Source organism: Dromiciops gliroides, chromosome 3 (genome assembly GCF_019393635.1).
Source record: "Dromiciops gliroides isolate mDroGli1 chromosome 3, mDroGli1.pri, whole genome shotgun sequence".
Taxonomy (NCBI): Eukaryota; Metazoa; Chordata; class Mammalia; order Microbiotheria; family Microbiotheriidae; genus Dromiciops; species Dromiciops gliroides.
The window spans coordinates 481,319,593-481,343,289 of NC_057863.1; the positions used below are offsets into that span (position 1 = coordinate 481,319,593).

At 37.8% G+C, this 23,697-nt stretch overlaps 1 protein-coding gene across 2 annotated transcripts in view; it reads left to right on the plus strand.

Annotated features, from left to right (window-relative positions):
* Positions 1–23,697, plus strand: part of LNX2 (ligand of numb-protein X 2) — a 100,484-nt gene that overhangs the window by 72,602 nt on the left and 4,185 nt on the right. For both annotated transcript variants that reach the window (XM_043998350.1, XM_043998349.1), the window contains 3 exons: positions 4,284–4,424; positions 10,134–10,311; positions 17,663–17,894. In XM_043998350.1, coding sequence (XP_043854285.1) covers positions 4,284–4,424; positions 10,134–10,311; positions 17,663–17,894 — 551 coding nt within the window. The remainder of the gene's footprint in view (positions 1–4,283; positions 4,425–10,133; positions 10,312–17,662; positions 17,895–23,697) is intronic.

Here is a 23,697-nt window from a genome sequence, read left to right on the forward strand (position 1 = left end):
AGTGGATAGACAGCTGAACTTCCAGTCAGGAAGACCTGAGTTCAAGTCTTAGCTCCACTAGCTGATACTGGCCAAATTTTGATTGCCATATTGAATCTCAGCATGAGGATAAGTTGAGAAGTTGTGGGTGACTATACTCACTGGAGTATACAACATTCTCACTCTATCCTTTGCTTCATAGGGTTAAGTTATTGGTTTGGGTTTGTTTTTTTTAACCAAACCTGTCACTTCATTAGTATAGGAAGCTCCTGATGAGAAACTAATGATGGAACTTTTTGGCAACTTAACAGAGTTGCCAGAGGCCCTAAATGTTAAATGACCTGTCCAGGGTCACAGAGCTAATATATAGGGGGTGGGGGGGGGGAGAAGGGAGGGGGATTACCTTGATCCCCAAAGTGCCTAACTCAAAGACCACCCTAGTCATTATTCTGTGCTGTCTCTTTATGTGATTTGTTTACTTAAACTCCCCCAAGTCAGTGAGACTTGGTTTTCTCAATAAACCAATACAGTGCTGCTTCCAGCTCAGTTCAGAACATTTATTACACAGTTAGTATGTGCCACTAGATTATTTTGGGTCTCTGGATTCATTAAAGAAGGGACACACATTTATTAAGTATGGCGACCTAATGTTAATTGGTTCCCTGAAAATAACCAAAGAAAATAACTAAATAGTCGTTTTTGCAGGCTCAGTGCTATAAATGGAAGATATGTTAGGTTGTTTGTAGTAATGCCATGTGGGATATACCTGAAATGGAAAGATTTTTATAATGAAATACCTACATGTTTTATCATTAAATGCATTAAGAAAAACTATATACCATATAAGGAGGCAGACCAGCATGTAGAAGAAAAGAATGTTCAAAGAACAATTACAGTGTTTGAAGGCTTATCTCTGGGGAAGATAGGGCAACTGAGTGGCACAATGGATAGAGCACTGGCCCTGGAGTCAGGAGGACCTCAGACACTTAGTAGTTGTGTGACCCTGGGCAAGTCACTTAATTCCAATTGCCTTAAACATCCAGGGCCATCTTCAGTCATCCTGATGTATATCTTGCCACTGGACCCAGATGGAGATGGCTCTGGAGGAGAGTGTGAGGTTGGTGACCTTGCACAGCCCTGCCTCACTTAAATCCAATTCACTGCAAGTCATGACATTACCTCCTGTTGTCATGGTCCTCTTCAAGAACAAAGGACAAACAACAATAACAACTCTGGGAAAGATACTACTACTGTCAGGGAATTCCTTAACCCAGAAGTCTCTCCTGTGGGAGAGAAATTCCTTCCACCTTGGTCTGTTTGACTGTAGGTCAGTAAATCAAGAGGCTTGGTTATCAGATAAAAAGTTTAATTAGCATTGGTTGATGGGCATTTGCCAGATGGATATCTGCATTAAGGAACAGAGGGAGATAGCCACATATATAGGGTTCTACACAGCAGCAGAAGGAGCTGTCAAGTGAGGCTGCTCGGCCATTTTCCTCATTTGGGTGGTTGAGTTATGAGGACAGATTGTAAGCATTTGGGGAAGAGCATTAAGTTTGCCTTGGAGTCTCCAGAATTGCAGAGATCATGTTGGTTTCAGTGGGGATATTTTCTCTGAATTTAATCTCATCAGACTATCTTGGTGGAACAGTTGACCTCTGAGATAGTGGAGGCCTTCTTCCAGGTAGAATCATAGTGTCCTCCTTGTTGAGCAAAATACAGACTGTGAGCCTATCTATTTAGACAATCCTGTAGCTTTGCTTCTTTGACCTCTAAGGTAGTGGGGGGGAGGGGGGGAATAAGGTATTTCCTCCAAACTCACAGGTTGCCTCCTGCATACTACACATTTATAGCTATAAATCAAGATATGGACACTATACTGACAAATGTATGAGGAGATTTTATATTTGCAATGGAATATGATTACTTTTGTATTTTTAAATCGTTGTTTATTATTTTACAGGATAATACCCTAAATCACATAAAACTGAAGCTGTCTAGAACAGGGATTGGCAATGTAAAAACCATTCATAGTTCCAAGCAGCAACTGGCAGGCTATTTTTCACTAGAGCACCCTAATGGTAATCAAATCCAGTGTCTTTGTAGATGCAAAAATATCAGATGCTGAATTGCTAAAGCAACCAATAGTCAAATGTCCTTGCATTTTTAAACCTTGATTAATGATTTCCATATTCTAACCCTTTACTCTTTAGCCATTGGATAATCCTAAAGCTCAAGAGTCTGTATATGTTACAATTTTTAACATTAAACATTGGCATTTTCTTTTTCATCCTACCCTCAAACTCTCAAATTTGGAAGTATAAATTCATTTTTTTATTCCTTCTGAAATTTTGAAATACTTCTTAGAAACTTAATTAAATCACTCACCTGCTCTGAAGTTTCATCTTTAAAATGAAAATCATAACAGTATTTAGTCTTTTAAGAATAAAATGAGATAATGAATGTTAAGCATGTTATATAACATTAAGTGTTATATAAATATGAGGTTTTATTCCTAATCATAAAATGTCAGAGTTGATGCTAACCCTAACCCATGCATTTTGGTCAGTAAAGTTTATTATTGCATAAACAAAACTTTAGTGAGACTTTAATGCTTTAGTTTTCCAAACTAAGAACTGGAAATAAGTATATTTCTTAGTGGTAGCAATTTTAAATATAGTCAATCTCTGTTCTTCAATCCATTTTCCTAAAACCACTTCATAATACATTTTTATAAAGCAGAGTACATTTTCCCATAATAAAAACATTATTATAACTGACCGTTCCATTTCTAAAGGACTTGTATCAAATTAGAAGTATGACTGCCAGTATTTTTGAAGGATAAAGAAAAGAGTAAATTTCTGCAATAACTTGACATAATATTGTATTTGAAGCAATAGAATTTGAATAGGAATGAACCTTGGGAGTCATCCGTCTCAACTTTTATCATTTTATAGATAAAGAAAATAAGGTCAGGAAAGGATAAATGACTTCCCTGAGGTCTTGTCGTTGGTGAAAAATTAGAATTAGAACCTAGATCAACTGAATCCTAAGCTTGCTTTCCATCATAACATACTCCTTCCCTTTATAAAAGCTCTATAAAATCATGTATTATACACATGACTGAACAAGGGGGTCCCATTGTTCTATAAAGTTTGCTTGGTGTGTGTGTGGGGGGGTTCTTTACCTAGGTTTCATTGGTATAGAACAGAAGTTTTTAATCTAGGGTCCAAAAGCTTGGTTTATTTGTTTTTTCTTTTAATTTAATAACAATAATTCAGTAGAATTGGTTTTCTTTGTACTATTATGTATTTTATTTTAGGTATTTTAAAATAGTACTAACATAAAGGTCCATAGGCTTCACTATTCAGCCACAGGGGTCCAGGACACAAACAAGGTTAAAGACCCCTGAGATGGAGAATTCCTAGTAAGGAAACTCAATCCAGGTGGCAGCTGTTCTGCATCTTCTCAGCTGGGAAAATTTACTGGGCTACTGGAAGGTTGGATGACTTGCTCAGAATCACACAGAGAGCAGGTGTCATTCAGGACCTCACTTTCTGATTCTGAGGCCACTATATCCAAGAAACCACGCAGCCTCTTATAAAACATACACACAGGGGGCAGCTGGGTGGCGCAGTGGATAAAGCACAGGCCCTGGATTCAGGAGGGACCTGAGTTCAAATCTGGCCTCAGACACTTGACACTTGCTAGCTGTGTGATCCTGAGCAAGTCACTTAACCCTCATTGCCCTGCAAAAAAAAAAAAACAAAACAAATAAACACAGCACAGAAATATACAACTTTGCCATAATTTTAGAAATTATTTAATGATTCCCGCCCCCCCCCCACCTCCCACCAAAGATGTCCAGGAAAGTTTGATCTGATGACTTTTTTCATCTCAATAAACTGACCTGTATTAAAAAAAAATAGCTGTCGTGGCATCTTAATATTTGAAGACAGAAGACCACATTAAGGATTTTAGTTGTGAGTGTTCAGAGAAGTTGCTTCTTGAATTTTGCCCTTTTTATGCCTTCGGGACAGGGGTAGGGAAGAGGACAAAAAGGTTGTCTAAGTATGAAAAGTCAGAAGGGGCTCTAAAAATATCAGCTGGCACTCATCATCTTTCCCTTCTCCTTGTGTCCCTAAATCACTGCCCACATGAGCCCCTGCTGCAGAAATATGGTCCATTAGATTGAGAATTGCAGTAAGATGCAAAGAACTGGAAAACAATGACTACTTCTGCTTATGTGATTCTTAAATCAGGAGCTATCATTATGACTGACTGGAAATGTGTGTTTTCTCCAGGCTAGTGGAGAGAGAGTGAATTTAACAATCGCAAGACCGGGGAAACCACAGACCAATAATACTAACAGGGAAGCAGGAACTCATAACAGCAGCCAGCACCAGGCACAGCAACTGTATCACAGCAGACCAAGCTCACATAAGGTGAGAGCTTTTCTTTGTGTTTTAAAAGTCCTAAAAACATAATGGTCTTTATTGATGCTGTTAATTATCTCATGATTAAAACTTCACTGAGAAAATAGTCTTTTCTGTCAGATGCAAGGGAAAGTTTGAGATGTGCTTAGTACCATCTGGTAACTTGGAGAGTAACTTAAACCAGTTGCTCGCTGGTTTGCATGTGTTCTTATGTGATAGTCTAAACTCAACAAACATCAACAGACATATCCTTGTGCAAAAAATGGAAAAGGAATGCATATCCAACTTGTTCCCTTTTTTTAAGTATATCAGAAATTCTCAATTCTTTTCTTTTTGTTTGTTTGGCAGCACTATTTTGAGAACTCTCAAAGGTCCAGTCAGTTTGTGTGACAGATGCAACAATTAATAAGCCAGTCAGTAAACATTTATTAAGTGTGTACTATGTGCCAGATAGTGTGCTAAGTCTGGCCAGCCTTAATTCCAAAATTCAGAAAGCAGGAGTCACCCCACACTTTATCTTCTCTTACCTTAAAGGCTTCTTTAGTTAAATGTAACCTCAAGTGAACCATGAAAGTAGTTTACTAGATTAAAGGACATGTTTATTCACTTATCAAACTAGAAGTGAAATATCAGTCATTTAAAGATCTCTCCTCTAAATAAAACTTCAACTACTTTTTAAATTAAAATTTATTGGTCTACTTTAAAGCTCTGAGAAACTTCCGAGAAAAGCGCTGTTATGGTTTTTGTGTGTCTGTGTGTTTCACACATGAATTCTTGGTATCCCCAGAAAAATGTAACTCAGCTGCAACACCCGGCTTTCTTGTTGAGCAGGGCTTTTGCTTCTTCTGCACTAATGTGCAGCCTTAGCTGACTTATGGGTCATCTGTTCCATTACTTATGAGAACTTAGGTGCTCTGCTTTCTATTTCAAAACCGGGCCAAAAAAAATATATGGATTAGAAAACTAGAAATTCTAGTATATTAACCATGATTGTAGGAAATAATAAATTATTTAAAATGAGATTTGGGGGCAGCTAGGTGGCATAGCACCTAGCTGCCCCCAATGATTAATTTCTAAATAAATTTTGATACCTTTTTTATCACCTTACATATTTCACTGTATCCATCTCTCTACTCTATACTGGAGAGCTGTTAAAGTCTAATAAAATAACCCACAATAGGGGCAGCTAAGTGGTGCAGTGGATAGAGCACCGATCCTGGATTCAAGAGGACCTGAGTTCAAATCCGACCTCAGACACTTGACACTAGATGTGTGACCCTGGGCAAGTCACTTAACACCAATTGCCTCACCAAAAAGAAAAAATAACCCACAATGAAAAAGTTTTTGCTGTGCAGTGTTTTACACTCATGATCTTGCACATCTACAAAGAAACAGAGGAGGTATCTTCTCATATCCCTTCTTTGTGACTAAGCTTGGTAATTATAATTTCAGAGAATTCAGTTAAGTAAGGCTCAACGTAACCTGAAGAGCTACCTCCTTCCCCCCTCGTGGCCCAGAGGCAGGAGACTGCCAGGACAGAACATGACTAGATGAAGTCACTGGAAGATTCTCAGAGGGTCCCCAGAAATGACAGATATAAAAACAGAAGACATCTTTAAAATTCTTTTTAAGAGAGAAAATAAATGAAAAACTGTTTTCAGAACTTCAAAAGTATTCGAGTACAAAAGTACACAGTCCTCAAGTACTATAAAGATAAGGCAGCAGATCCACCTTGCCTTGGTGCTAAATTCAGGAAGGTATTATTAGTGCTCTTAAATACAAGTCATGTCATAATGTCACTAAAGGTAACATTGTAATTAATGTCTAGAAGCAAATAGTCATTATATTTCATTGCTTTGGTCAGTATTTTAAAAATCATAATTAAATGTATGCTATCCATGATGTCATCATGAAGCTTGTAAATATGAGAGAACATCTCTTAACTAAGGAATAGTTACCAAAAGTATGTTTTGTTTTGTTTTTTCCTCCTCTTATCTTTCTTGCTATTCTTTTTCAAATGCCTTTGGAATATTTACAGCCATCTTAGCAGCCTGCTTAGGACATCCTAAGCAGCATTAAGCTTCACTGGGAAAGATTTCTCTAGAACCCAGATTCTGCGAAAGACTTTGTCTACTTCAGACATTACTTCATTGGATGACTCCCCACTGCCTTAGATAAAATACTCTCATTACATTCCTCCCTATAACTTCAGAAATCTTTAATTTATTCCTCTGTAATACCTCCCTACACTTTAGTAGAGGATCCTCCAGAGTTACCATAGCAAAACAATTTCTTTGCCCCTCATAACTTGGCAAGGCTGATCCTCAGATGATAAATGGCACCGGTGAGGGAGGTGGTAGTCAGAGGGTTGTAGATTGAGAGCTGGTAAGGACTTAAGATGATCTCTTACTCTTGTGTATTGCTTCATTTGATCCTCACGACAATCGAGTAAGGGAGGTGCTGTTGTTATTTTTTGACAGGGAGGATTTGCATGTGAGCAAACTGAGGCTGAAGTGACTTAGCCAGTGTCACTCAGCTGCTAAGTGTCTGAGGTGTCAGGGTGTCCAGCCCAGTGCTTCCTGATTTTGTACATTGCTCTCTGGTGTTCAGCACTATCCACTACACTGTGCTGTTAACCCATCACTAGGTCTTTTTTAAAGCATTTCTTAAGCACCCACCGTAGATAAAAGTTACTGCATTGGGCATTGGGGATACAGAGGGAAAAAAAGAGACCCTTATACTCTAGGGATTTACATTCTATTGAGGGAGTACAACAGATGAATAACTATGATAGATAGACAGATGTTGTAGGGGCAGGGGAAGAACACTTCCATCTGGTGGCTAAGGAAAGGCTAAGTGTAAGAGGGCAACTAAGGTGAGCAGGGAGGAAGCTAGGACCTTTTAGACGTGAAAATGCAACCTGATGCAGAGGGAGTATCAAGGGACCTTGGTTTGAATCCTGGCCTCATCATTTAGTCCCTGGATGACCACAGGCGAGTTATTTAACCTTTTTGGCCTCAGTTTCTCTTTTGTAAAGTGAGAGGTTTATTCTGGGTGGCCTACATGGTCACTTCTGGCTGTAATTGTGTGATCTGTTGAGGAGGTGAGTAGGCAGCAGATTGCACACATGAGGAACAGCTTGTGCAGAGGTAGGTAGGTAGGAGACGAAACGTCCCATACAGAGAACAGCAAATCAGTTTCGCTGGAACAATGAGTAAATGAGGTAGAGTATTGTGAAATAAGCTTAGAAGTTAGGTTGGAATATTTCCAAATCTTGAAGAGCTTTCAAGGCCAAACAGAAGAATTTGTATAGAAAAAAGGGCCATCTCTTACAATGGGGCTTCAGCGTAGGTTAAAGTAGGGGCAGCTAGGTGGCGCAGTGGATAAAGCACTGGCCCTGGATTCAGGAGGACCTGAGTTCAAATTTGACCTCAGACACTTGATACTTACTGGCTGTGTGACCCTGGGCAAGTCACTTAACCCTCATTTCCCTGCCCGCCCGCCCCCCAAAAACCCCAACAGAGTAGGTTAAAGTTATATCTTTCTTGTATGAAAGGATAAGAATGTATCCCTTATCTATTTAAATAAGCCTTACCTATTATTTCTTTTTGAAATAAGCAACTGGTTAATAAGTATGAGACAACAGTTTTTAATGTGAGCTGAGTAGAATCAAATGGTTAGTCAAGTTTACAATACAGTTTCAGATCTCTAAAATAGGATTTTATATTGTGTGGTGGATAATAACTGAGTAAACAATCCAAGCTATATGACTTGCTAGCAGAACAGGCATAATAAGTGGGTCAGTGGACTCCCCAGTCAGTCCAAAGTCCCTGAATACAGAGCGAAGACAGATTTTATGTATTAAAAACAGTTAATCAAATAAGACCAACTAATTTAAAGAGAACAATTACCAGGATACAAAATTAGGTAATTTCATTTCTAATTGGAAGAAAGATTAGGCACTTTTCAAGTTGGGAGGGAAAGAATGAACAGGCACAATTTCCTGAAATCAGAAAAAGAGGTGTCCCAATCCCTGCAAGTGTCTGTATTCAATAAAAGGAACGTAGAAACAATAACTGACCAGTATGGGGCCACTTTTCGGATAAGACATATAATGCTTGAGATATATAATTGTGAGAAAATTCCTTGCATCAGTCTTTGAATCTGAGTTTCTGATCAGCAGAACCTGGGTCCTTATGTAAGGTTCTCTAACCAGCTGACAGAGGTAGTCCAGCTTCTCAGTCACACAAGGCTAGGTTCAAACAATGCAATAAAGTTTTCTCACAAGACAGAAATTGGACTAGACCCATAATTGAATAGGAATGGAGTCAGTGTGGTTGACTCAATTTACACAATTTCTTCTTTTGGAAACTCTAAATTGAGTTTCTCATATTTCAGTCAAGGTTTGGTGTGGTCATTTATGAAGGGCCATGTAACTGTAATCAGAGTAGCTGATACTACTTGTAAAAGAAGAGTGAACGAGTGGATCAATGAATTGGACTTGCAGCTTTGTAAAAACAGAAAAGCAACACCCTAAGAAAAAAACAAAACTAAACATCAAAACATAAAGTTTGAAAATTAAAAGAGACAACAATTTGAAAGTATAAAAACTATTGAATTGATAAAAATAGGATTTTTTTTTTAAACTAATAAAAATTTGATAACTGTTTAGCTAATTTTTTTTTTACCAGAATGGAAAATCATTGTTAATAATTAACATTGAGGGGGTGGCTAGGTGGTGCAGTGGATAAAGCACCGGCCCTGGATTCAGGAGTACCTGAGTTCAAATCCGGCCTCAGACATTTGACACTTACTAGCTGTGTGACCCTGGGCAAGTCACTTCACCCCCATTGCCCTGCAAAAAAAAAAAAATTAACATTGAAGAAATTTATAAGAAATAAAGATGAAATGAAAAATAATAAATTATTTTGCCTAATTCTATGCCAATAAAATTGATAACTTAAATGAAATGTACAACTATTTGCCAAAATACCCAAAATTAACAGAGAATTTAAATAACCTAATTTCAGAAAAGGAAATTGAACAAGTCATAAAGGAACTCTAAGAAAAAAGTGTCAGGACCAGTTGTTTTACAAGTGAATTTGGGGGGGGGGGGGCTGTGAGGGTTAAGTGACTTGCCCAGGGTCACACAACCAGTAAGTATCAAGTGTCTGAGGCCGAATTTAAACTCAGGTCCTCCTGAATCCAGGACCTGTGCTTTATGAATTTTGTAAAACTTCCAAAAACCAACTAATTCTAATATTAAATGTACTATCTGTAAAACAGAAAAATAAGGAACCAAAAATTAAAGAAAAAAAAAGAAAAAGGGTTTTTCAGCATTTTTTTTTAAAAATGCACAGAACAAGGCTGACTGAAGTTCATGAAGGAATACATACATATGAGCAGAATAGCCTTGAAAGTAACAAACTGAATTTATTATAAACTTAAGGGAAAAGAAAACTTTTTAATAAATTCTAGTTTTCATGTACCATCCCCATTGTCTGTCTTATTTTTCAGAACTTGTATCTTTTAAGCATTGTGCAAGTAAATTCTGTCCTTAAATAAATACCTTCTATCAAGGGGAAGAGAGGGGGAAGAGATGACTTTGCAAATGCCATGCTAAAGTTATATTTAGGTATATTTTGTCAATTTAGTAAAAGAAAAGCCTTTACCACTTTTTATTTTTTATTATTTAGTGAATATTTTCCCTTGTTATAGGATCTCTCCCAGTGTGTTACATGCCAAGAAAAGCACATTACTGTGAAGAAAGAACCACATGAATCCCTTGGAATGACAGTGGCTGGAGGCAGAGGAAGTAAGAGTGGTGAATTGCCGATTTTTGTGACCAGTGTACCACCTCATGGCTGCCTTGCAAGAGATGGCAGAATTAAGCGAGGTAAAGTTTGATTTTGAGGACACACACACACACAGACATGTATATATGTGCGTGTATATATATATCTTTAATGAAACAGATTTTTTTTCCTGTCTTAAAAAGGGTCTTATGTTTCTTCATTAAACAAGTAAAAATATTTTAAGAATCCATTTATAAGGGACAGGAGACAGAAAGAAAAGCATAAAAGATCAGAATTGGGGGGAAATGCACATTTAAAAATCATAGAGTGAGAGTAAGGGGGATGAACTCCCTATAAAACTGAATAGGGTATATATAGGGAACTCAATCAAATTTATAAGAATGCAGGTCATTCCTCAGTTGAGAAATGGTCAAAGGACATGAACAGGCAGTTTTCAGATGAAGAAATCAAAGCTATCACCATATGAAAAAATGCTCTAAATCACTATTGATTAGAGAAATGCAAATTAAAACAACTCTGAGGTACCACCTCATACCTATCAGATTGGCTAATATGACAAAAAAGGAAAATAATAAATGTTGGAGAAGCTGTGGAAAAATTGGAAAACCAATGCATTGTTGGTGGAGTTTTGAACTGATCCAACCATTCTGGAGAGCAGTTTGGAACAATACCCAAAGGGCTATGGGACTGTTCATACCCTTTGACCCAGTAATATCACTGCTAGATCTGTATCCCAAAGAGATCATAGAAGAGGAAAAAGGAACCACATGTACAAAAATATTTATAGCAGCTCTCTTTGTGGTGGCAAAGAATTGGAAATCAAGGGAATGCCCATCAGTTGGCTAAACAAGTTGTAGTATATGAATGTAATGGAATACTATTGTGCTGTAAGAAACAATAAATAGATGGATTTCAGAGAAACCTGGAAGGATTTACATGACCCGGAGCTGAGTGAGAGGAGCAGAACTAGGAGAACATTGTACACAGTAACAGCAACACTGTGTGGTGATCAATTGTGATAGGCTTGGCTCTTCTCAGCAGTGCAATGAACCAAAACAATTTCAAAGAACTCGTGATAGAAAATGTTCTCCACATCCAGAAAAAAGGAACTGTGGATTCTGAATGCAAATTGAACCATACAGTTTCTGCTTGGCTGTTTTTTTCCCTTCTTTTTTGAGGTTTTCCCTTGCGTTCTGATTCTTCTTTCACAATGTGACTAGTGCAGAAAAATGTTTAATGTGATTGTACATATATAACCTATATCAGATTACTTTCCAACTTGGGCAGGGGGCAGAGTGGGAGAAAGAATTGGAATTAAAAATCCTATGAAAACAAATGTTGAAAACTATCCTTACATGAAACTGGAAAATAATAAAATACTTTTATTTTTTTTAACTGAATAAGGTAGCAGAATGGATTAGAAACCAGAATACAACAATGTAACATTTACCAAAAACACTTGAAACGGGAATATACACGCAGTTAAAATAACAGACTGAAACACAATCTGTAGTCAGGTCTAAAAATCAATGCCCCAAATGCATAGCATCTAAATTCCTAAAGGAAAAGTTAAATGAGTTTCTGGAAGAACTAGTCAGTTAATCAGTAAACATTTATTATGTGCCTACTATGTGCGGGGACCATGCTATGTGCTGAAGATACAAATACAAGTTTTAAAGTCACGGTGGTTAAGAAGCTTACAGTTTAGTGAGGAAAGGCAGTACATGAAAGGAAACTGAGGAAGAACAAATCAAAGAAGCCATAAATAATTTGATTAAAGGTAATGACAGCAATGGGACAACACACTAAACTGTTGGGATATAGACAGGTCAGTCCTTAGGGACTAAATAATATATACAGTGACTACAACAATGTAAATGGAAGAAACAACCCTCAAAATCAAAAGTAAATGTTAGGGCAGCTAGGTGGCGCAGTGGATAGAGCACCAGCCCTGGAGTCAAGAGGACCTGAGTTCAAATCCAGCCTCAGACACTTAACATTTACTAGCTGTGTGACCCTGGGCAAGTCACTTAACCCCAATTGCCTCACCAAAAAAAAAAAGTAAATGTTAAAAATTTATAAAGATCAAGTGGTACTTGAATGAAGAGAAATGAGAAAACACCCTCATCCTACCTCTTTGTGGATGTGGAAAGTCCACAAGTTTTATACATTGCATGTTTTTGTACTTTTTCAATCTATCAATCGATTATGCTGACATTTTTTTCCTCTAAAAATGCTGATATATTGGATGACTCTTGGAGAAGGGAAGGGGAAAGGAAAAGGATATGTAGGACAACAATATAAGAAACAGAAAATAACAATAAAAACTCAGCTAGGGGCAGCAAGGTGATGCTATAGGTTGAGCACCAGCCCTGGAGTCAGGATTACTGGAGTTCAAATTCAGCCTCAGACACTAGCTATGTGACCCAGAGCAAGTTACTTAACTCCAAATGCTTCCCCCAAAATAAATAAAAACATTAGAAAGCATAGGAATAAACAGGTCTTTTTAAAAAAACGATAAGTATTGTCTGTCAAAAACCAAGAATCAGTATTATTTGTAATGGGGTTATGCTAGAAGTTTTTCTGGTGGTATTAGAAGTAAAGCAAAATGGGGCAGCTAGATGGCACAGTAGAGCACAGGCCCTGGAGTCAGGAGTACTTGAGTTCAAATCTGGCCTTAGACACTTAACACTTACTAGCTGTGTAACCCTGGGCAAGTCATTTAACCCCCATCACCAAAAAAAAAAAAAGCAGTAAAGCAAAATATGAAGTTTTCAAGTGAAATAAGCTACCTATAGCCATATGGAAAAAAATACTCTAACTCACTATTGATTGGAGAGATGCAGGTCAAAACAATTCTGGGGTACTACGTCATACCTATTGGATTGGATAATAGGACAGCAGAGGAAAATGACAAATGTTGTAGGGGATATGGGGAAAATAAGACATTAATTACACTCTTGGTAAAGTTGTAATCTAAAACATTCTGTAGATTTGGAATTTGCAATTTGGAACTATGACCAAAGGGCTATAAAAACCATGCATTCTCTTTGGCCTAGTAATACCACTACTAGGTTGGTGTCCAAAAAACAATTTAAAAAACCAAGAAGTTGAATTAGAAATTGAGGAAATGCCCATAAATTGGGGAATGACTGATAAATTGTGGGATGAGATTATGATGGAACACTATTGTGATATAAGAAATGATGAGCAAGATGCTATCAGAAAAACCTGGAAAGACATACATGAGCTGGTGCAAAGTGAAATGTACTATATACAAAATAACAGCAATATTGTGAAATGATCTGCTATAAATGACTTAGTTGTTTTCAGCAATACAGCGATCCAGTACAACTCTGAAGGACTTATGAAAAATGCAATCCATCTACAGAAAAAGAACTGATGGTATCTGAATACAGATGGAAGTATATTTTATTGTTGTTGTTTAAAGCACTTGGTAAACCTTAAAGTAGGGGCAACTAGGTCTCACAGTGGATAGAGCACAACAAAAAGAGCTATTCTGGATATTTTTGCATATATAGGTCCTTATCCACAAAAGAAAGGGGGTGGGGGGGGCAGCTAGATGGTACAGTGGAAAAAGCACTGGCCCTGGGTTCAGGAGGACCTGAGTTCCAATCTGGCCTCAGACACTTGGCACTTACTAGCTATGTGACCCTGGGCAAGTCACTTAACCCTTATTGCCTCAGAAAAACAAAAACAAAAAAATATATAGGTCCTTATTCTTTGATCTCTTTGGTATTTGTAGGTCAAAGAGTATGTAGTTTTAAAGCCTTTTGGACATTGTTCCAAATTGTTTGCCAGACTTTTTGGACCAATTTACAGCTCTAGCAACAGTGCATTAGTGTACGTATTTTTCCACATCCCCTCAGTCCCTCCTCAAAAAACTGTTTTGCTTCTGACCACTGCCTCCCTTGATCTGTCCTCCCTTTCATCACCCCTTTCCCTTTTCTCTTACATCCTTCCTTTCCCACTTCCCTGTTTGGCAAGATAGATTTCTATATCCAGCTGAGCATGTGTGTGAGTATATATTCTTCCTTCTTTAAATGAATTCCAATGAAAGTGAGGTTCAAGTGTTGCCCACTAGCCCACCCTTTCATGCCTCTTTTATGTGAGATAATTTTCCCCATTCTTTCTCCCCCTTCCCCCTTCTCCCAATGCATCCCTCTTTTTCATTCCTTCACCTTTTATTGTGAAATCATCCAACATAATTGACTCACATTGTACCCTCTTTATCCATATTTTTGGTCTAACTTCCCTAATAATGATAAAGTCATTAGGAGTTACATGTATTATTGTCCCATATAAGAATGTAAACCAGGGCAGCTAGGTGGCTCAGTGGGTAGAGCACTGGCCCTGGATTCAGGAGGACCTGAGTTCAAATACAGCCTCAGACATTTGACACTAGCTGTGTGACCCTGGGCAAGTCACTTAACCCTAATTGCCTCTCCCCCCCCAAAAAAAGAATGTAAATCATTTAACCTTTAAAAGTTTAAGTCCTTTATAATTTCTCTTTTATGTTTACCTTTTTATGCTTCTCTTCAGTCTTCTGTTTCAATGTCACATTTTCTATTTACCTCTGATTTTTTTCGTCAAGAACACTTCTAAGTCCTCCATTTCATTTAATGTCCTTTTTTCCCTCCTCAAGGATTATACTCAGTTTTTCTGGGTAAGTTATTCTTGGTTGTAATCCTACCTCCTTTGCCTTCCAGCATATCATATTCCAAGCCCCAGTAAATCTTGCTTGTTCCTAACTGTGGCTCCATGATATTTGAATGATTTCTTTCTGGCTGTCTGCAGTAGTTTCTCTTTGACCTGGACACTCTATAATCTTCTGTAGAGTTTTCGTTTTGGAGTTTCTTTTAGAAGGTGAATGGTGGATTTTTTAAATTTCTAGTTTGCCCTCTAGATCTAGGATATCAAGGTAGTTTTCCTTGACCATTTCTTGAAATAAGATGTCATGGATCTTTTTTTTTATCATGACTTTCAGACGATCCAGTAATTCTTAAAGTATCTCTCCTTGATCTATTTTCCGGGTCAATTGTTTTTCTAATGAGATATTTCATGTTTTCTTCTATTTTTTTCATTCTTTTGACTTTGTTTCTTGATATCTCAAGGTATCATTAACTTCACTTGCCCAATTCTGATTTTTAAGTTCTTTTCTCATTGTAATTTTGTGCCTCTTTTACCTTTTCTGTTTTTATCAATTCTGTTTTTTAAGGTATTTCTTCAGCACTTTTTTTAACTTTATCTTTTACCAAGCTGTTAATTTTCTTGCACCACTCTCATTTCTTTCCCCAGTTTTTCCCCCATCACTCTTATCTTTTTAATTCTTCCAGGCATCCTTGTTGGGCTTGTGTCCAGTTTTTTTAATTCACATTGTTGTCTTTTGAGTTTGGGGCTTAATCTTACCTGCCATCATAGTAGCTTTTTATGATCAGGTTCTTTTTTGTTGTTGTTACTCACTTTTCCAGCCTTTTTTTTTTTTTTAATTTTTGCGGGGCAATGAGGGTTAAGTGATTTGCCCAGGGCCTCATAGCTAGTAAGTGTCAAGTGTCTGAGGCCAGACCTGAATTCAGGTCCTCCTGAATCCAGGGCCAGCACCCTATCCACGGCGCCACCTAGCTGGCCCCAGCCTATTTCTTAACTTTGAACTTTATGTTAAAGCTCAGCTCTGATCACCTGGGAGTGGGGAGGCATCATCCCAAGCTTTCAGGCTTTTTTGCTCTACTGTTTTCAGAACTAGTTCTGGGTGTCTTAACTTTTTGGTACTTCCAAGATCTTGGGAGGGATAAGGTCACTCCTCTCCTGGTCTTAACCTAGGAAAGGCCCCTGCTCCCCTACAGCTGCAAACACTAGTGCTTTTCTGTGCCTTGGAATTGTGCCCAGGGTCTCTGCTCTCCTGCAGCCATAAGTGCTAGTGCTCCTCTCTGCTCTGAAACTGCAACCAGGCTTCTGCTCCCCAGTGACTGCTCATAATCGCTCCTCTCCACACTGAAGCTGTAACCCAGAATGGCATATGGGCAGTGAAGTTGCCAAACGACACCAGCTCCAGCTCCCAGTGTCAGTTCAGGGTCCTCCATAATCTTTTTCTTGCCAGTTGTATGATCCCCTTACTGTCTCTGGGCTGAAAGCTCCCAAAGCTGCTGACTACTAAGTGTTGTAACTGGGACTCAAACCCAGGTGTTCTGAATGACTCCAGGTTTAGTGCTTACTCCACTACACACCACACCACACTGATGACTGCAATTTGAAAGATGGTGTAATGAAATGAAAGTTTTATAGGCAACAGAGAAAAGCCAGTGCCTATGGAGATACTGAAAATGACAAATCAAGATGGCAAGCTCTCAGAAAAAATAAGCGGGGATAAAATCAAGGGCATAAATCTAGAAATTACTACTCTTTAAATTCTAATACAGAAAAGAAATGGAAAACTCCTTTAACCAGGATACCACATTCCCAGAAATGAAAAATAAATGAATACTAATTTTTCTCTATCACTGGGATGAAAAGTGGCATCATCAGTTTTTCTTAGATTATTTTTATTTTAAAATATAAATCCTTATTAACAGTTAAATAGATGTTAGTGTTTCTCTCAGGGCTGGTCCTTTGCCTTTCTACTCCTTTATCCAGCCTTCATTGTCCTTCTTAATGTTTTTGAGCAAATCAAGTACACAAAGGAGACTCTTTTCTTATAGGTGAGAAGATATCCAAGTAACAAATCTTAATTGTGTTTGGACAAAAAGGTATTTCCAAAAACCTTTAGTTAGTCTGTGCCTTGTCTCAGCATCTGTATATACTTTGTAGGGCTCTGTTAATAGAAAGTGTAAACCTGAAATGGACTGTAATAAAAATCCATTTCAAAGAATCAAAGCATTTTGGAGCTGAAAGGGATCTTAGAGATTATCTAATGCAATTATCTCAATTTACAGAATAGAAAAATGAGTCCTAAAAAAGTTAAGTGACTTATCCAAGTTCACATAGCTTATCAGCAATAGACCCACTTCTATTGTTCAGTCTAGTACATTTTTTACTTTACTACACTGATTCAGTTTTTCTTAAGTTTTCTTTTCCATAGCTTATATTTCTTCTTAATGTCCTAAAATATGCTAATGAAGTTTGTTATTCTTATTAATGCATGTTTTCAAAAATTATTTTGGGAATGATAGGACTGTGTTATCTTTTATATTACTCTTCAAGTAATCTTTCTTTTGAATAAGCAATTACTGCCATCTATGTTACATAAACATAATACTCTTGATTTCTTTAAAAATATCAAGAAACTACAAATGGACTTTCCAGGTATCAGTCATGGGAAGTAACTTGTACTGATCAATTTCCATGTCACTCCTTATTGCTCTGTAAATCCAGGCTGGGTTTCCTAAGCATTTTCTTGCTTGTACTTCTCAATAGGTGATGTGTTGCTGAACATCAATGGCATTGATTTGACTGATTTAAGTCATAGTGAGGCAGTTGCTGTGTTGAAAGCCAGTGCTGCTTCTCCAGCTGTCACTCTCAAAGCACTAGAAGTTCAGATTGTTGAAGAACAAACTCAGGCTAATGAAGAGCAGCCAAGTACAATCAGTGAAAATGAGTATGATGCCAGTTGGTCACCATCATGGATCATGTGGCTTGGACTTCCAAGGTACTGATGATTTTATTTGTTTGTTGGATTATTTTACTTGGATTCTTTATTTAATTGAAAAGACACAATTCATTCCTTTTTTAAAGTACTTAAATAGCATATGACAGATTTAAAACTTGGAATATGAACCATACTGTTACATAGACTTCAAAAAGTTGATTGTTTTAAAATTTTTATTTATTGTCTTTTTTCTTTATATCATCTTTATTTCAAAATATATCTGTCCTCCCACCCAGCAAGCCCTGTCTTATAACGAAAAAGAATAGTATATTAAATAAATAGTATATTGAAGCAAAACTGCCCCACACAATCAGCTAAAAATGACATTACAGGGTGTGCTCTATACCCATTATCCTCTGCCTTAGCAAAGTCATTTTCATTTCTAGTCTTTGGCATTATAATTACAAAGTATTCAAGGTTTTTTTGTTGTTGTTGTTGTTCTTTCCATTTGTATTGTTTTAATCATTGTTTATATTGCTTTCCTGGTTCTGCTTAACTTCATTCTGTATCAGGTCATATAAGTCTTCTTAGGCTTCTCTGAATTCTTATTCATCATTTCTTTCAGTGCAGTAATATTCTATTATATTCATGTACCACAATTTGTTTAACCATTTGTGTTTTTTAATTAGGGGGCTAAACTGGGCTTTCTAAAATTATTGTGGCTAACATATTAATGGCTATGACACCCTTTTGGGCGGCAATCATTTATTATTAATTAATATTAAGCATTAGTAAAGTATTGACTGCGTGGCATTTAACACAAGCTGGAAGAAAGGCCCAGCACCATGTTGTCTCTCAGAAGCCCCACATTACCTACACTGTCCTAAGAGGAGAACACTCACCAACCGACAGCATTCCAAGCCAAGAGTGTGAACCAAGATGGTGCCAAGCTCCAGATAGGCTAACTTTTTTTATCCTCTTTTGATAGAGGCAGATCATTACACATTGATCAAAGATAATTGGTTAGCATCATTCAGTTCCATTGGTTGACGTGACTTGAGGGTGGTCCAAATTAAAATGACCTCTACTGGATTACATAATAGCCTAATGGAAGAGACCCCCTGAGGGTCATAGGATAGGTATGGCATAATCCCATCTGTACACTGAGCTAGACTAAAGCTTCTATCTCCATTCCTTTTGTTCCCTTGGGCTAGCCCTAAACAGGATTAAAACTTCCTTAAGAATTTAACTTTCTGGGGTGAGGGGGAAGAAAACAGCTAAGCTAATCTCTGGGTCCCCCCAAGAAATCCATTATTAATAATTATTTCCTCACACATTTGATAGGCATCTACTTTGTTTCCACTTCTTCACTGCCACAGAAAGGGCTGTTAGGAATATTTTAGTGTATATGGGACCTTTCTGGCCTTCTGAAGTACTCTTGACAAAGTTATACTTGCAAGTTGGGTTCCCTGGGGATTCTTCATGGAGATTCCCCAATGTTCAAGGTACAGTCTTCACAGAAACTAGGTCTGTATAAAACTACAGCTCACAAGTAGAGAGGCACACACATAGGGAGCCCATGAGACCTAAACACATGCCAGAGGGACCATTGATGTACTTGCTTTGCTCCCATTCCCCTTGGTCTCTCCATCCCAGCTATATGCTGCTTCGCTACCTGGCTGTAGTCACTGCTTCTTCCAACATCTTTCAACTCCACTGAAATCCTGGCCTAGAGTCCTTTCATGCCTTTTTCCAGAAAGAGCCAGAAACCTTACCTTAGGGATCAACAGGGATCCCAATGAGTAGCCTTGAGACAGGCAGCAGCTGTGTGAGTGGGGAAAAGGGGTCAGATAGGAGAAATAGACAAATGTAGAAAAGGCAACTGTGATTGGGTCTACTGTAGGTTAAGGAAGGATGAAGAACTGAGGATAATGCTGAGATTAGGAACTTGAGAGAATTGGAAGGAAAGTCATGCCTTTGACAGAAATAGGGAAGTTTGAGAACTGGGGTTTGTGGTTGAGGGGTACCTTTCTCCTCCCTAAATTTTGTGCACTTCTTACAGTTCTCTTCCATGTTGTATGGGAGCCATCCATGTCCTCTAGGGCAGGGCTTCTTAAACTTTTTTCCACTCGTGACCCCTTTTCACCCAAGAAATTTTTACGCAACCTCAGGTATATAGGCATATAAAATAGGTATACATAACCTTTTACTGTTGCTAAATTTTTCACAATTCTCACATTCAGTTATGCGACCCCATATGAGGTCATGACCCACAGTTTAAGAAGCTTTGCTCTAATGATTCTCTCAGAAGCATGACAACTCTTCAAGTACTCCCCTAGTGCCTTTTTAATGTGCTTAGTAAAATATTAATCTGTTAACAGCAATTTTGGTCAGCAGTTTTGCACCTTACTATACCCTTGAGATCATTTCTGGTTTGACAGAAGTATTTTGAGTTTAAGGCTTTTTGGCTTTACTATACAGTGTACATTTCTTTCCTATCTAGAAGATAATAATAATGAGAATGGGAATAGCCAGCATTCATATAAGGCTTCAGGTTTTGTAAAGCACTTTATAATTATCTCTATCTAGAAAGCCATGTACATTGGGAGACAACTTTTTCTGTGTGTGTGAAATCAGAACTGTGTCTCCATTCTATAAAAACTTGAAGTCAAAGAACATCTGTTTAAAAAAAAAAAAAAAAGACTTTTTTGTGAAAATGCAAGTGGTCTCCATGAGGTTTCATACATCTCTGCTCTTCCTGAAAGTCCTTCCACTACAAGCGAATGAGGGGTCAGAGTCCTCCTCTGTCACACAATGAAAAGGACCTAGCATTCTTACCCCAAACCCCAGACCAGACCCTGTCCCTTTCTATCCAGTGTGCCGGAGAATGAGCTTAGTTATTTGATGGGAGATCCTGTCAGAGGGTAGCATAATGTAACATTTACGTGTAGGGTAAGCAGTATTAAGGAACACGTTTTGACTATTAAAAACAGCAATTTAAAGGGCCTCTACTTTAAGACAGTCAAATTCATTTTTTTTTTTTAAGGAATCTTGAAAAGAAATGTTTCTGTGTCCTTCAGACCTATGTTGTCTTTCTTCCCTTACTGACCATTTTGGCACAGACCTGGGGAAATGATGCCTAGAATGCTAATGAGCTCAGGTTTTCCAGGGAAGCAGAGGATAACAAAAGGGGAGGGGGAGGGGCATATTTGGTTTGAGTTTTTTAAGCTATTTTAGGGGAAGCAAGGATCAAAGAAAAGATAGGACTGCAACTGGACATGGACGGGTTGGGAATGACTGACCACAAAGAAGAAGTAGAGCCCTTCTCATCTGTTTCTGCTTCTCTTTTCTCTGCCAAGAAAAATAACCTTTGCACTGAAAATGACAGGAAAAAAATGTGGCTCACAAGGCTACCCAGCATAGTCCTAGTTGTCCTTTATTAATTCAAGTCATCATCCCAGGTGAACTTCATTCTCTGGCACTAGAAGAGTAACTAAAAAAATTAGATGAGATTTCTGAGCTACTGTCAGGGACATTTGAAAGGTCACAGTTTGCTCTGACTGTCCCCCATGCTGGGAATGCACTCCCTCCATTCCTCTGCCTCAGAAAGCCCCTCTCTCCCTTTAACTACAGCGCAGGCACCATCTTCTGCATGAAAATGTATCTTTCCTGATTCCCCCCTAAGTTCTAATCTACCCCCAAAAAACGATTTTTAATTTGACTACTTAGTTTATATTTTTATTTGTTAACATGAGATAGTTATAGATGTATATGTATGTATATATGCACGTACTTATGTATACATAGACTTATGTGTGTATAGATAAATATAATATTGTCTCCTCAGTTAGAATGTAGCTCCTTGCAAGTAGGATTGCTTCATTCTTTACACTTGTATCCCTAGCTCATAGTACATTACCTGCAACATAGTACATGTTGCTAGGTAGATACTGGATGGAAAAGGGCAGGAGATGGTTATTGAACATCTAGAAAAGGAAATAACAGTTACCAAGAGTAAGAATGGCTATATTGAGAACAGATTGGGCTAGACTTTTTTTTGGGGGGGGAAGTTACTAAACTAGTAGATCAAGGGCATACCATAGATAAAGTTTATATCAACTTTAGCAAAATATTTTAAAAGTATCTAATATTATTCTGTAGAGAAGATGGAGAGATATGGATTAGATTAGGGCTTCTTAAACTTTTTCCCCTTGCAACCCCTTTTTGCCTGAGAAATTTTTATGCAACCCTGGGTATATAGGAATATAAAATAGGTAAACATAACCTTTTACTGTTGTCAAATTTTTCACAATGCCCACATTCAGTTACATGACCCTAAGTGAGATCGTGACCCACAGTTTAAGAAGCTTTGGATTAGATGATATAATTAGATGGATTTAGAATCAGCTGGATGACCAACATCAAAGAACAGTCATCAGTGATTCTTTATCACGTTGGCTAGAGGTTTCCAGTAGAGAACCCCAGGTATCTGTGCTGCTTAAGATTTTTATCAAGGATTTTGGTAAAGGCAGAGGTAACCTGCTCATCAGATTGGTTGGGAGGAATACACAGTCAGAATCCAACAAGAACTAGACAGTCTAGAGCACTGAGCTAACTGTAACAAGATGAAATTCAGGAGAGAATGTAAAGGCTTCCAAAAACCAGCTTCACAAGTGTAGACAGCATTTTGGCAGTGGACTGCAAGCTCAGTATGAGCCAGCAGTGTGTGGCAGCAGCCAAAGAAGCTAACGGGGTCTTGAGTTTCATTAAGAGAGGCATAGATCCCAGGAATGAGGAGATGTGTGTCCGTGACTTGGCCTTAGTCAACCTACAGTGTTACGTTCAGTTCTAGATACCAGTTTAGAAGAGACATCAATGAGCTGAACAGCATCAGGAGGCAAAGCATCCAAGATGTTGAAGGGCCATGTCAGGTCACATAGGAAGCAATAGAAGGAAGGGTCTTTCTAGCTTGAAGAAGACAGAATACAGGATCGCTGTTTGCAGGTAGCTGAAAGGTTGTCACATGTGAGAAGTGCTAGACTTGTTCTCTTTAGCTGAAAAGGGCAGAACCAAGATCACTGGTTAGAAGTTACAAAAAAGGCAAAAACTATCTAACAATTAGAGCCCTGTAGAAGTAGAATGCATTACCCTAGGAGATACTTACTGGATTCCCCCCTCACTGGAGGACTTCAAGCAAAGGCTGGATGACCAATTGTGGTTTGTTGGAGCGGGGATGTATTTTGGAGAATGGGGATTGAGTATTCCATGATATTTTTTAACAATAACATTAATGGAAGAATAAGTGGGATTTCCCCTTTTCCTGAACAGCATACTCAAAATTACAACAGAATTTCAAATTCATACATGTAATAATGTAAAGGCAGAAAAATTTCCAAAGATTTCTTCCTTCTGGACTTATTTCCCTTTCCTTTCCTTCATTCTATCCCCCATCCTCCCATATACTACCCCTCCAAAAAGTATAGGCAACTGGGAGGTCTCTTACTGTGTTGATTGAAAGTATTTCTGTAGAAAAATCACTGCTGAAAAAATTAAAGTGGTGCTGTATGGTGGGACTTTTTCTAATTTATTTTTAAACTATAGTAACACCTTTTTATTTAGAGTTTAATAGCTATGTTATATTTCCTTCATTTGGGTTTTTTACACTGGGGCCAGCTCTTGGAATATAAATATCTCATTTTAACTTAACTCATTTAGAGATGGACTTGCTAAAGCTCTTCCACAGTAGTTTTTTAAATCATTAAAAAAAAAGATTATTAGAAGTGTCTTGTTAAGAACAAATAAAGTGACAGAAAAAAAAAATTTGTATTCTCTCAATAATCTTTTTTTCTTTTTTGAGGGGAAA